The following is a 15,000-nucleotide window of genomic DNA, read 5'->3' on the forward strand; positions in this document are numbered from 1 at the left end:
CCATCACTTTGTTCTTCAAAGAAACTAGTGTTTTGGTCTCGTTTACCTTTGCAAGTCCGTCCATCTCCAGAATATCCAGGTTTACATGAGCAGTTGTAGGAACCTTTGGTATTGTTGCAAACAGCATTTTCATTGCAGTTTTGTGTTCCTACAGCACACTCGTCGATATCTAAAAAAATGATAAGTGTGATCCGACAGGATAGTCTTATAATTTTCAAGCGGCTCTCTAACTGAGAGGGCCACCAAGCCAGTTGAGAGCTGGTTATTGTGCGATTTTATGACATGCCGGACCTAAACATTTACAGGTATATTTTAGAAGGTGTGTATAAAACTTTGAGCCCACATGAGCACACAGTCGGTTTGTAAAATTTTTAAATAATCACATTTAAAGGTTTACCTTTACTGCAGTTCGGACCTTTGAATCCAGTAGTACACAAACAGCAATATCCTTTGTCTGTAAAACCGCTTTGACAAGTAGCATTGTTATCGCAAGGATTATCAACACAAGCGCTCTGAAGCCGAAAGGAGAAAAAATATTTACAATCTTATATCGTACTCTGAGATATTTTCAGTTGTTTGCTCTAAATAAGATAGAAAACGAGGGGCATACTGATAATGCTAGAGATAAATATATTTACAGTGATCTTAGAATTATAGCTATCATTCCAACGCTTATGATTGGGAAGTAGTTATTTATCCCTGAAATTAACTATTTGCAAATGATCCAACTCCTACCTCAGCTGCACGATAAAAATAATGGCCTTTCTTCTCCAGTTCGTGTTCGTGTCCTTCGTGAGTAACATTATTCAATTCACACTTGTACCTTCCGTTTCTACCAACTCGTTTATCAAGATTAATGCTGACGCAGTTGGGTTCCATATAACACATGTTCTCACAAAACTCCATTATCGTGACTTCAGCGGTGCGGATCACATGGTTTATGAGACGTCTGCTATCAAGTGCTTTTTCAGGCGCAAACTTCAAATGACGGCATTGGTCTGTATCAGAAAAGTCTTAGAAATTTAAAAATACAAATATATGTATACCAGAAAAGGAAAACAATTGTAATAGAGATTAACTTAAAATAAGTGATAGTAATAATAAAAATATTAATAATGATGGTAATAATTTGGTTTCGTAATGAGGTTTCATAATTATCTACAGTTTATTTGTCTAAATATTTAAGTACTTGATCAGCAGGGATTTGCTAAAGCAAAGGCATAGAAAAAACCAGGAAAGATTTATTACTCGACGTTTCGGGGTCATCGTGACTCCATTATCAAGAGACTAGTTTAAAAACATGCAAATAAGGAAAGGTACAAGAATAGCATAAATTAGACTGAACGGCTTAAACAAACACCTTGGCGCGGATGGAATCCGTTTGCACGTTCAGTGTTGGCTTACGCATGCGAATATACAACATTTCATTAACAAGGCAATCAAATTTGCCGTTATTTGTAACGGCAAATTTGATTGCCTTGTTAATGAAATGTTGTATATTCGCATGCGTAAGCCAACACTGAACGTGCAAACGGATTCCATCCGCGCCAAGGTGTTTGTTTAAGCCGTTCAGTCTAATTTATGCTATTCTTGTACCTTTCCTTATTTGCATGTTTTTAAACTAGTCTCTTGATAATGGAGTCACGATGACCCCGAAACGTCGAGTAATAAATATTTAAGTATCCTAAATTATTTTAATTCATCCATCCAATTGCGTTTCTATCGGACTATTTCTAGGTAGTAATTATCTGTACCGTTATCTGCAGGATGGTAATTAATTTCCGCAGAATGTGCAAATATTTAAGCAAGAAATTTACATTCGAAAACTCCCCTAAAATAAAGGAGAGTAAATTTTCTCAGTTAAGACGCAAGTTCTCAGTTTTGATGAGTAAAGTGGACGGAATCGTTAAAGAAATCCATGAATGATCCAGATCAATAAACAAGTAACTTTGACAAAGAACCTGTATTGCAGGAGAGCTTTGTTGTATGACACCTTGTTCTTCAGCCGATTAAATTACTACACACTGAAAAGCTACATAATTATCATAACGCTCGACTGTAGTTTTTTCTTTTTTTGAGAAAAAGTTGACTGAAATTGAGCAAATATCTGACTTTACCAACACAATAACCACTACGTATGATGCACGATCCTTCGCAATAGATAGTGCTATTTATGCAATAGCGAAAATCAGACCTGAAAAAAATTCAGGCCTGTACGGGATTCGAACCACTGACCTCTGCGATACTAGTGCAGCGCTCTACCAATTGAGCTAACAAGCCAACTGGGAGCAGGCCGTTAAGTTGTAGCAGACAAAAACAAGAAGAGCGGAATCCAAAAAGAGTAAACTTCCTCATTACGACAGTACAAAAAATTAACAGATGAATAAAGAGGTGGACAGATAGGTAGAAAATATTGCAACAGACAAACTTGGTTAACGAGCTTGATAACAAAGAATCAGTGTAAGAAATAAAAATACAGAAGATCTTTCGCAATTCGCTTCGTAGGAGATGCACAAAAACTTACTCAAACAAACCATCCGCCCACTGATCATCCATTCACCCAGAGTTTCTTGGTTAGGCCGTTAAAAGAAGTTTAAAAAGGTGTTGAGTAATCTTTAAAACGAATTTCTTTTGTGGAGACAAATAACAGGTACGAGCGCTAAACGGGTAACTATAATTAAGAGCACCACTTCTCCCCCACTATTCCCACTCAGAAATGAGTTACGGTAAGAACTAACCTTGGGATGAGAAAGAAGCAGTTATCATAAAACCCCAAAGTAACAGAACAGAGATAAAAATCGAATTCTTCATGTCGCAGGTCGCTCTCTGAGACCGACTTCATGAAATATGTGAAATTTGACTCCAGAATTCCAATTTAATTTTTTCCTAAAGTAAACACTTCCTGACTTTCTTTTGACCAATGAGACCTGGATGTTACCTTATCATCCTTTTAATCTGATATCTTTAGTAATTCTACCGGCAGGCATTCATTTCATTGGGAGAAAACAGATTATTTATCTTACTTCACTAGTTTCTTGATGATTAATCGTACTGACATAACAGCGGTTAAAGTTTGAAAATCAGTTAACTTATTCTCAGAAAGAAACTAAATCGAAAATGTAAATGCTTCTTGTGCTTTACTTGGCTTTCATTGATAGGATAAGGAGAAAGTGATTTTGTCCCTATTGGGCCCAAAATCGTCCTCTGCTCTGAAATAGATTACTAAAACTAGACTAGCATGGCCAAAAAAGTCTTAGAAATTCAAAATAAATTTAAGGAAAGAAAACAAACTGGCAAATTAATTGAGATGAAAATAAATGACGTGATAATGATGATAGTATCAATAATAATGGAAATAGATAGGTTTAGTCATGAGCTTTTGTAATTATCGACAGTTTATATGTCTGAATATTTAAGTGTCTTAAATTTCTCAATTCGTCCACCATTTGCAGTCCTATTCAGACTATTTAAAAGCACCTCAGGCATTTGTGTTCCATTTAATTTCTCGGTGGCAATTATCCGTGCTGTCATCTGCAGGAAACTTGCTGATGGAAATTGATGTCCACGGAAAATACAAATTTTTAAGTAATAGATTTACAATCACAAATTCTCCAAAAGAAGAGCGTGGTAAATTTTCAAAACGCAAGTTCTTAGTTTTATTTAGTGAAGCGGACTGAATATTTGTAAAAACTCGTAAATGAACCAACTCGATAGCAAAGAGTAATTTAGGGGAAAAAAACAAAAAAACAAGACAAACCAAAGACAAGAAATGAAAACCATTCGTAATGAAATTCATATGAATGTACCTTTACAAACTATCAGCCTAACTATGTTTCCATTACTAGTAATTTGCTTGGTTAAGAAGTTGAAAGAATTCACGGTTAAGCTATCGCTATCACTAGCTATCGCTAGACAGTTCTCTCTTGTAGAGAGAGAGAGAGAGAGAGAGAGAGAGAGAGAGAAAAAAAAACAAATCCTTTAAACGAATAATAACGAATAGGTGTTAAAAGTTAACTGTGATTAAGAAAGACTACTGTCCCTTCTTTATCCCTGCTCAAAAATGAGTAATGGTAAAGCTAACCTCGCGATGAGACAGAAGCAAACATCATGAAGCACCAAAGTATCAAAACAAAGATAAATATCGACTTATTCATCGCGCAGATCGGCAGATGTCTACGACTGACTTTCCGAAGTATGTGCAAATTGATGCAACAACCTTATTTTGAAGTTTTTCTTATGGTAAAAACTTCCTGATTTTCTCTAAACCAATGAGAGCTGGGTGTTACCTGATAGTTTTTTGTTTTAATTTGATATGTTTAGCCTTTGTGCCAGCACGAAAAAAACTAATTGGTTGAAATATATAAATCATTTTTACTAAGCCTCTCGACAAGTCTATTAAGAATTAATCGTACTAACATAACAGCGGTTAAAGTCTGAAATCACTAATTCTTAGAAAGATACTAAATGGAAAATGTAATCGCTTCTTCTGTATTACTGGGCTCTCATTGATAAGGAAAGTGAGTTTGCCCCTACTGGGCCCGAAAATCGTCCTCTGCTCTGAGATAGACTGCTAAAAACTAGACTACCTGCCTCATTTTACGACAACTAGTTATGAATATTTTAAAAACTTTTGTCATCACTTTATAGCTCTACATCATATAGCAAACTAGCTTGACAAAAAATTACGATAACATGAGGTTAGCGTGATCATATCATCCATTCACCCAGCGTTTCTTAGTTAAGCAGTTGAAAAAAGTGTTAAGCTCTTTAAAAGAATTGCTATTTTCAAAAAAAGAAACAACAACTTTGAGTTTAAATTTACAAGACATGTTTCGACTTTCTCATGTCATCTTCAGTTGCAAATGAGCTTTTAACGGTTGTACATTTGATCCGCGATGACGTCAAAACAGTTTCTCGCAGCGTCAAACCGAGGCTTGGTGGTGATCGCTTCGCGCGTTTTGTTGGTATTTAGTGAAATAATCAATTCCCCTCGTCTGTTTTTTTCACTCTTTGTTCGAAATGCCTCAATGGTGTAATGCCTAGGGTTGTACAACCTATTCAGACATAAAAATCAAAAAATCGTGGGATCGCTTACCGCAGGAGAACAAAGAACTGCTTTCGAAATGGCTTGCAAAAATTCGGCGAACAAACACGCCAGTTAATGAGCACTCGAGGCTATGTGGCGACCACTTTGAAGCCGACTGTTTTAGGAAAATCCCGGGTTCCTTGCTTGTCAACTTGAAACCAGGGTCAATTCCCACAAAGTTTTGCTTTGTGCAAGAAAAAACACCGAGGAAACCTCCATCAGAGCGAAAATCGGTCGAATACGTAAACACAGCGTCGGACGATTTGCCAGAACTATGTGATGGATTTGAAAGTGACAGCATTGTCTGGATCAATAAGGTCATTATCGAGAGCACTATTTATATAACTTTGAACTCTGAAAGGGACAGTTGATTTCTTTTAGTTTGATCATCCAACGTAAAATACCGGCATGCCGGGGAAATAAGCTATTCAAGTGTATTTACCTTTCGAGCAAGGATCGCTTCGTTCCGCTCAATTTCCCTCCTTTCCTGCAGGAAAGCCATCTCTTTAACGCAGGAATAGTCAGTTGACTAGGGGTGTTCACTCTTAAGGAAGCTCCGTCGATATCATCCTCAGAAAGAGTGATTTTAGGCGAATTTCCTACAGCCATGTGCGATGTACGTGACATATATTTTTCTCTGATATTGCCGCGAAACCATCACCACCAATGTTGTCACTTTCAAAGCCATCACATGTTTCTGGCAGATCGTCCGACGCTGTGTTTACGTACGAACTCGGCTGCTTTCGTTCGACCGACTTTCGCTCTGATGGAGGTTTCCTCGGTGTTTTTTTCTTGCACAAAGCAAAACTTTGTGGGATTAGACCCTGGTTTCAAGTTGACAAGCAAAGAACCCGGGATTTTCCTAAAACAGTCGGCTTCAAAGTGGTCGCCACATAGCCTAAAGTTTCGCCGAATTTTTGCAAGCCATTTCGAAAGCAGTTCTTTGTTCTCCTGAGGTAAGCGATGCCAGGACTTTTTGATTTTCATGTCTGAAGAGTTAGTACAGCCCTAGGCAAGACACCATTGAGGCATTTCGAACAAAAAGTGAAAAAAACAGACAAGGGGAATTGATTCTCTTCCTAAACACCAACAAAACACGCGAAGCGATCACCACCAAGCCTCGGTTTGAGGCTGCGAGAAATTGTTTTGACGTCATCGCGCATAAGTGCTATTTATTTTAAGGAGGCTCTAAAGGGTTTTCCACAATTTACAGCAAGTGCCAATCAGTAAAAGATATCAGTACTGTCAAACTTATCATCAGGATAATGACTTGACATGTGCTTAACACTATGTTAGAGCAATCTTTTAAAGGGGCTCGTCAGGCATCATCTGTTGCCATGGCAACAGTACATTAGTAAGATACAATGAAATATATGAAGTTCATATATTCGGAACTGCGGTATTAGATACGTATGATGCATGATCCTCGCAGTAGATAGCGCTATTTAAGCAATAGCGAAAATCAGACCTGAAAAAAATCAGGCCTGTACGGGATTCGAACCGCTGACCTCTGCGATACTAGTGCAGCGCTCTACCAATTGAGCTAACAAGCCAACTGGGAGCAGGCCGTTAAGTTGATTCGTAATAAACCGTGAAAGTGATAAATAAGATACAATGAAATATATGAAGTTCATATATTCGGAACTGCGGTATTAGATACGTATGATGCACGATCCTCGCAGTAGATAGCGCTATTTAAGCAATAGCGAAAATCAGACATGAAAAAAAAAAAAATCAGGCCTGTACGGGATTCGAACCACTGACCTCTGCGATACTAGTGCAGCGCTCTACCAATTGAGCTAACAAGCTATCTACTGCGAGGATCGTGCATCATACGTATCTAATACCGCAGTTTCGAATATATGAACTTCATATATTTCATTGTATCTTATTTATCACTTTCACGGGTTTATTACGAATCAACTTAACGGCCTGCTCCCAGTTGGCTTGTTAGCTCAATTGGTAGAGCGCTGCACTAGTATCGCAGAGGTCAGTGGTTCGAATCCCGTACAGGCCTGATTTTTTTCAGGTCTGATTTTCGCCATTGCTTAAATAGCGCTATCTACTGCGAGGAACGTGCATCATAAGTACATTAGTGCTAAAAGACTTTCTAAAACTCAGTTTTTGAAAGATATCTCAAAAACCAAGTCGGTAACCAAGTATTTTTTTTCATATTTATTTAACATCATCAAATTCTCTATCTATATACGTGATATAAAAAAAACTAACTTGTAGAACTTGAATTATATAGGAAAATGCTTTTTAAAATGTAAAAAAATTTTTTAAAAATTTTCCTCAGAAATGCGTAATGATGAAAATAATATGTACACAAAAAATCAGAGTAGGTCACCGAACTAATTTTCGAGATATTAGTTCATCAACTTAGCAAGCTTTCTTTCCGGTTTTTTGCAATTTTAGCTTACACTTTTATATCCGGTAACGCGCTTTAAACGATACCGCTGACTCCAGGGCTCATTTTCGCGAGGATGAGTCGGTGTCCGCGTGATCAATCGACGATGCCCTCAGCGCGGAAAAAATTGTACATCCTGAAGATGGATTCACATTGTTTCGTGATTTTACACATTCCTGAAAAATAAGTCATCATTTGAGACTCAGACTGCTTACCGTTACGACAGTTGGAAATGTAAGAACATTCCGGAGAGAATTCTCTTGCGGAATTCGATATATGATATTTCACTCGATAAACTGTAAATTACAACTACGAAAATTCAAACTCGCATTTGTTAAAAAAGCATTGCAAAATTTGATTTTGCAGGGGGCGCCAATGCCAGTACAACATTGAGGCCTTTAATGTTGAGTTTCTCGTACAGATATTGAAGTGTAACATGAGACAAACCAGCCTCTGCCAGCTTCTGGACCATGTTTGTCGTGAAGATGAAGCTTTCCATCGAACGTCTGGATGGTATCTTGTCGTTGTTCCGAGAAGATGGCTTGATCGAAGGCCTCATTCGGTGATGCACATTTACCATGATTGACCGTATAATTGTTTGAAGTGGAGGAGTGAAAACAATTTGGAGTGAAAATAATTTACTTTGACGTCTTCCAGATTGTCATGAGCGTCAAACTAAGTGGAAATCAGGGTTTTATACACAACAGTAATTTGTTGCTCGTCACAGATTTTGCGAATTTCTATATTTTTCAAGGTACTAGAGGTATGAACAAGCCTTGGCTTCATTTTCCTTTTTTTCTCTTTGCCACTGTCATGACCGTGAACTTTCTTTATTTCGTTTTAAATGGAAAACAAAACAAATTTTGCAATGCCTTTTTAACAAATGCGAGTTTGAATTTTCGTAGTTGTAATTTACAGTTTATCGAGTAAAATATCAAGAATCTCTCTCACAAGGTTAAAATGAATATTTTTTTTTACTTTTACCGTTTGTGGTTGAATTAGAATTTAAGTCTCATATACATTTTTACGATCTCTTGTTCACTGAAAATTATGTTGTTTTTTTTTTTATGGCAACATTTACACTTCTCCATTTCCGTTCATGAAACATACTGTCAATGTTAACTATCCTGGATCCAACAATGATTCGTTTTCCTTGTCATCTTCCGGTGATTTGTTTAGGAAAGTTCTCGGTCATTTCATTTTATTAGGAACCAAATTCAATGCGAAACAAATCGTAGCACTCAGAGGTATCCACTTTAATTTTTCGCGGAACAAAGGAAGACGTACCGAACACACTCGTCGCGACTTTGTTGATGGGGTGTTGACTTCACCATCCTCCTTTAGCTCGTTAAATAAACCTTTTTTGACCACTTTCGGCAAAAGTCCTACCATCCAAACATTTTCCTACCTACTCTCAAGAAGTAAACTTTCCATTTTTGTTTCTCAAACAACCACTTCCCCTGGAAACAATAGAGGTACCCGGCAATTTTGAAACGCTCATGGCGGCCATGTTTGTTTACAACTCGGCCGCGGATCTGATCGCGCGCGCCATCGCTAATTTCTCTCGCGAGTAATTTGCTTGCGTGTATCTTGGAATTCATTCTCCGCGCGGTCAAAAAAACCCTTTCGAGGCTCCTTGAGGTACGTTACAAATTACGTGTCAGGGCTTACGTTTCAATTTGAATATTAAATACGCGAAAAATGTAAATAGCGCGCGCTTGAGTTATTGTCACTCTGCGCTGTCTTTACGTCCAATTGCTATTTTGTAGATTAATAACAAAACCTCCTTCAAACAGATAGCAGGCGTTAAACAGTAACTATTATTCATAATGACTACTTTCCCTTCATGATCCCCTAACAGAAATGAGTAATGGTAGAACTGACCTTGCGATGAGACAGAGGCAGATATCATGAAATACCAAGTAACAGAACAAAGATAAGAATCGAATTCTTCATATCACAGACAGCTTTCTGAGACCGAGTCCACGAAATAAATGCAAATAAATGCAAAAAGTCATTTTTTCCTTGCGGTAAAAATTCCTCACTTTCTTTTGACCATTGAGACCTGGATGTTACCTCATCGTTCTTTGCTTCAACGTGATATCTTAAGTCACTCTGCCAGCTGATATTCAAATCTGGAGAAGAGACTGGACACGATGGAATAAAGACGTGTCGTATTGAGCTCTGTGCTGAGCAAAAGTTATTTTCGATTTAGAAAGGGCCTTACTTCTTATTACACGTAGACGGTAAGGCCGTACCTGTAGAATAACTGTTATTATTAAAAACTGGATCATTGGATAATGCAATTCAAGACTTTTTATTGGCTTACCCATTATGGTATATGAGCCAATATACCATAATCTACAAATATGGTAAGCGTACGCGTCAGCTTAAAATCAAAAGGGAGCTAAAAAATCCAGTTTCTTCTTACAAAATAATAATTTCTTGGGGGCGTTTTTAACATAACAATTATTCCACTCGCGCTTGTTGAATATGAGATGATTATAGCCAACTCGGCGCTAGGCGCCTCGTTGGCTATCTATCATCTCATATCCAACGCGCGCTCGTGGAATAATTGTTAATTATTAAAAACTGGATCATTGTGGTATATGAGCCAATATACCATAATCTACAAATATGGTAAGCGTACGCGTAAGCTTAAAATTAAAAGGGAGCTAAAAAATTTAAGATTTGGTAAGATTTGTCTTATATCTTGGGGGCGTTTTTAATAAAACAATTATTCCACTCGCACTTGTTGGACATGAGATGATTATAGCCAACTCGGCGCTATGCGCCTCGTTGGCTATCTATCATCTCATATCCAACGCACGCTTGTGGAATAATTGTTAATTAGTTCCTCATTTCGGAGCACAACAATGGCAGTTTTCTTTGCGGTAAGCATCAAGCGACGAATTCGCTTGTCTTCAGACGGCTTGTGCAAGGCACAGGCGCGAACTGTGTAAATATTAGAAAAATTTTGTCATTCTATCAACTAATGTTCGCTTTAGTTTTAAGATTAATTTCGTGTGTACCAGTTTTTTTTACCTTTCCTCTTAACAAAAGTTTTAACTATCTGTCTACAATAATTAATGCGTCTTTGGTTCATGCTTACAAAATTTATTCAGACAAGATCCGACTCCCCTAGTAGTTTTCAGTTTGTTGCCTTAGTTTCGCTCTTTTTTATCTTTAGTAGTAGTGGGTAAATTTATTTCCTTAAATGTAAGAGGCATCAGAAACTTTCGTAAAAGAAGAACAATATTTGCATTGCGTAGAAAGCAAAAAGTAGATGTTATATTACTTCAGGAAACACACTCCTCGAAAGATAATGAGGTATTGTGGAAAAGGGGATAGGGCGTTCCCTTCATTTGTTCGCATGGGGCTAACAACTCTCGTGGGGTTGCAATTCTAATCCGAATGAACTTTGATTGCTCTGTTGAAGAAATAATCACAGACACAGATGGTTGTTATATTATGGTAAAAGTTCTCTTGAAAGGTCAACGAGCTATTTTATTCAATATAGATGGTCCAAATCGCGATAACAAATTAGTTGAGAACTTGATCTGCATGATATTTGGCGTGTTAAAAATCCTACAAAGCGGAGTTTTACGTGGAGTCAACCAGAACCATTAGTTTTGTCTAGATTAGACTACTGGCTAATCTCGAACTCGGTATCAGATAATGTTTGTCATATTGATATTATACCATCTAATAAAACAGATGACTCGGCGGTCAAAATAGAATTTAAAGATGTTGGTGAGGGCGTTAAGGGTCCCCGACTTTGGAAATTAAACTGCTCTTTATTAAGAGATGAAGTTTATGTTGACGAGATAAATCATACAATTTCTACTTGGATACACGAAGGTAGAATAGACCTGTCTGATCCGCGCTCAATTGGGACTGGGTTAAGTATGATATTAAGAAGTTTTCTTAGATCTCTCGAAAGCGTTCGACACAGCTGACCACCACCTTTTACTTCATAAACTTAATTCAGTTGGACTCTCAGATGATACTCTAAATTGGTTCCAGTCATATCTCACAAACAGAAAACAAAGGACGTCTGTCGGAGATGCACTCTCTGTTGCTACACCAATAACTGTTGGGGTCCCGCAAGGAAGTATATTAGGACCGCTTCTTTTCCTTATCTACGCTAATGATTTACCATCGTGTCAGCTTGCCAGTGAAATTATTCTTTACGCTGATGACATCGTAATTCATTACTCTTCGACTAATCTATCTGACCTTGAAAGTAAGTTAAATTCAGATTTGACTACAGTTTCCAACTGGTTTTCGAGTAATCTGTTGACACTAAATTTTTCTAAATGCAATTTCGTTATTTTTGGTAACCCACGGAAGTTTAAACTAGTCAATGACCTCTCTCTTAAAGTAAATTCCACTGCTATTGATAGGTCTGACTCGCTTAAGTACTTGGGAGTTGTTATAAACCAAACTCTGTCTTGGTCCTAGCACATTGATACCATCAGTACAAAGATCAATCAAAGGATTGGAATGATAAAGAGAAAACGACATCTTTTGCCTCTACACGCTAAACGAACACTATATAATTGCTTAATCATCCCACTGTTTGACTATGGAGACACAGTGTGGGGTGACAAAAATAACAACACGCTCATGGGTCAGCTGCAAGTTCTTCAAAACAAGGCAGCCAAGGTCCTGCTTAATTTGCCACCAAGAAGTTCATCAACTGAGACACTGGATCGTTTGGACCTAAAGTCCCTCTCAAAGAGACGACACTTCCATCGCTTTGTTATGATGCAAAAATATATATTAGAAGAAATTGATTTGAAATTTGACATCAGGCGCAATAGTAGTTTTCATTCTCATCTAACTCGCAGAAGCACTGATTTACATCTTCCTCGCGTGCGTACCAATTGGGGCAAGCGTGAAACTTTCATTTATCAAGCCTCTAAGGATTGGAACAACTTAGACAATGACATTAAAAACAGCAAATCATTGTCCCTCTTTAAGGCAAAGCTTTGTAACTAATGCAATATCTCATTGTTGAGTTATTCTAAAATTAATTTGTAATATCAATTTTTTTCCAAGGTAATTCTATTTTGTTATTTGCAGGGCCCCACTGAAAACCGCCAAGACGAGTGGGCTCCCTGGATAAATATCATTATTATTATTATTATTATTATTATTATTATTATTATAATACTCTATGAATAGAAACAAGATACAAGCAAAGACAAAGAGAAGAGCAGCAACTAAACGAACAATTTCAGAACGCGCATTTAGTTTTTCGAAATGATCCATCCGAGGAAAATTTGGTAGCTTTAAATGTCCTGACAGAAAGAATGGAAAAAATGTACGAAGAAAAAGTGGAAGGTATAATTTTAAGATCCAGAGCAAGCTGGCATGAACATGAAGAAAACAACTCTAGGTTTCTTCTCAACTTAGAGAAACGAAATCATCTTAAGAAACACGCTCGGAACTTCGGCTGAGTGGCGTTATCACTTCTGACCCTTTCGAAATTTTACATGCGGAAAAGGTAGTTCTACGAAAGTCCGTATAGATCTCATCGTGTTTATGCACAACAAATGGAAGCCCCCTTTAATCATGACGATCTCCCAATACCAAAACTTTTTAGGAGATTATTGACAGTTTGGCGAAGGAGTTGTTACCTTAGATGAATGCTCGAAGGTTTTGAATCCTTTTGCTTTAAACAATACTCCTGGGAACGATGGTTTGCCAATAGAATTTTATCGATCTTTTTGGAACTCGGTTGGAGAACTTTTAGTAGAATCTTTCAACGAGTCTTTTACAAAAGTCTTTTACACTGATTGAGAAAAAAGAGCAAGACCGATGTGATCTTTAAAACTGTCGACCGATTTCCCTGCTAAATGTTTATGCAAAAGTTGCTTCTAAAGTTATCGCTGAAAGACTGAAGCGTGTGCTGCCGGATTTAATACAACGGCGAGAATCAGTCAGGATACAACCCAGGTCTAAATCTTTGTGACAATATTCGCTCAATGCTTGACATAATTGAATATACAAAAGATAACAACAAACCTAGTATTTTGCTTTTTATTGACTTTGAAAAAGCTTTTGATAGCTTAGAATGGGACTTTCTTAATATATGTCTAGAACTATTTAATTTTGGACCAGATTTTATAAGATGGGTTAATATTTTCTACAAAAATATTCAGAACTGCGACATAAACAATGGTATATGCTCCCACTACAATATTGAGCGTGGAGTCAGATAAGGAGACCCGTTCTCTCCTTACGTGTTTGCAATTGGGGTTGAAATTTTAGCTATTGCCATTAGAAATAAAGATAGTATCAAAGGGATAGAAATTAGTGATTTGGAGACTAAATTGTCACAGTTTGCTGTGCAACAGTTGTTTTATCGGATTTGAACTCCGCTAATGCACTTTTAGCTAACTGGAAGAGTTTGAGAGGGCTTCTGGTCTAAAACTGAATGTTAAAAGGACCGAAGAAATGCGGATTGGTTCTCTTGAGAGTTGTGAAGATCCACCATTCGGAGTCAAATTGCAAACCTGTACTAAGTTCTTAGGGATTCATTTAGCGTATGATACAAAGCTGTCAGTTGAAAAGAACTTTAAACAAAGACTAAAGAAAATAAAAAACGTGATTAACCTTTGGAAAGTCAGAAGGCTGTCCATCCATGGTAAAGTAACGATTATAAAGGCCTTTTTACTTTCGAAAATGACATACTCTGGTTCTTTGTTAACTACTCCACCTGAAATTATAAAAGAATTTAACAATCTAGTTCATTTTCTATGGAATGGAAAAGATAAAGTTACTAGACGCTCCACTTATGCGCCCTACGATTCTGTTGGTATCAACATAGTTGATTATGAAAACATGGTTAAGGCCTTAAGGTTAAGTTTGTTAAAAAGAATAACTGATGATAGCTGTGAGTTGTAGCAATTTTTGGAAACTTCATCTTGATGATGTAGTAGGAGATGTCACTAAAAATCAGACAAATTCACAACTGATCACCGACAACAGTCAAAAAATCGAATTGGCTCATATTCTAATATTAGGTAGGCCTATAGGTAAACAAACCAAGACATATGTAGTTTGTTGAAAAATTCTTTTGTTTTCGAGAAAAGTGATAAAACTCAATTCACACATAATTGGCGTCATTCGAAGGTCGAATCTAGCCCACTTTTGGAGGCCTCGTTTGTGCTTGTAAAAGCAGTGAAAAACTTACTTATTCCACAGACTTTTAGAACTATTTTCCCCCTATGTTTTCACAAAAAAGTAGAATCACCATTTAAATCTGAAATAAAATACGGATTCGTCTATCTATTTACCTAAGTTCAGTGCGAAAAGTAGGGTAGCTTCAAAAAATTATTTGAATATGTGTTAAGTGAAATAAACGTTTAATATTTGAAATATGAGAAGTAGAAATGATAAACTTACCGTTTGTAGAGTTATTTTTCTGGGGTTTTCGTGCTGCTATGCATACGAGGGCTTTAAATTCATAGAAATTTCGCTCTTCGGCGAAGTC

The 15,000-nt window shown here is 37.1% G+C and overlaps 1 protein-coding gene across 4 annotated transcripts in view; it reads right to left on the reverse strand.

Annotated features, from left to right (window-relative positions):
• Window positions 1–4,369, reverse strand: part of LOC111329499 (putative skeletal organic matrix protein 5) — an 11,929-nt gene extending 7,560 nt beyond the window's left edge. For 2 of the 4 annotated variants that reach the window (XM_022934222.2, XM_088746055.1), the window contains exons 1-4: window positions 4,082–4,369; window positions 736–1,013; window positions 398–512; window positions 47–169 (exon numbers count right to left, since the gene is read on the reverse strand). In XM_022934222.2, coding sequence (XP_022789957.2) covers window positions 47–169; window positions 398–512; window positions 736–1,013; window positions 4,082–4,154 — 589 coding nt within the window. In that variant the 5' untranslated portion in view covers window positions 4,155–4,369. Of the gene's footprint in view, window positions 1–36; window positions 170–397; window positions 513–735; window positions 1,014–2,738; window positions 2,827–4,081 lie in introns of those variants that run through there. The other 2 variants (XM_088746057.1, XM_088746058.1) reach the window with 2 other exon arrangements.
• Between the last annotated feature and the right edge of the window lie 10,631 nt (window positions 4,370–15,000).

This window comes from Stylophora pistillata, chromosome 14 (genome assembly GCF_964205215.1).
Source record: "Stylophora pistillata chromosome 14, jaStyPist1.2, whole genome shotgun sequence".
NCBI classification, from domain to species: domain Eukaryota; kingdom Metazoa; phylum Cnidaria; class Anthozoa; order Scleractinia; family Pocilloporidae; genus Stylophora; species Stylophora pistillata.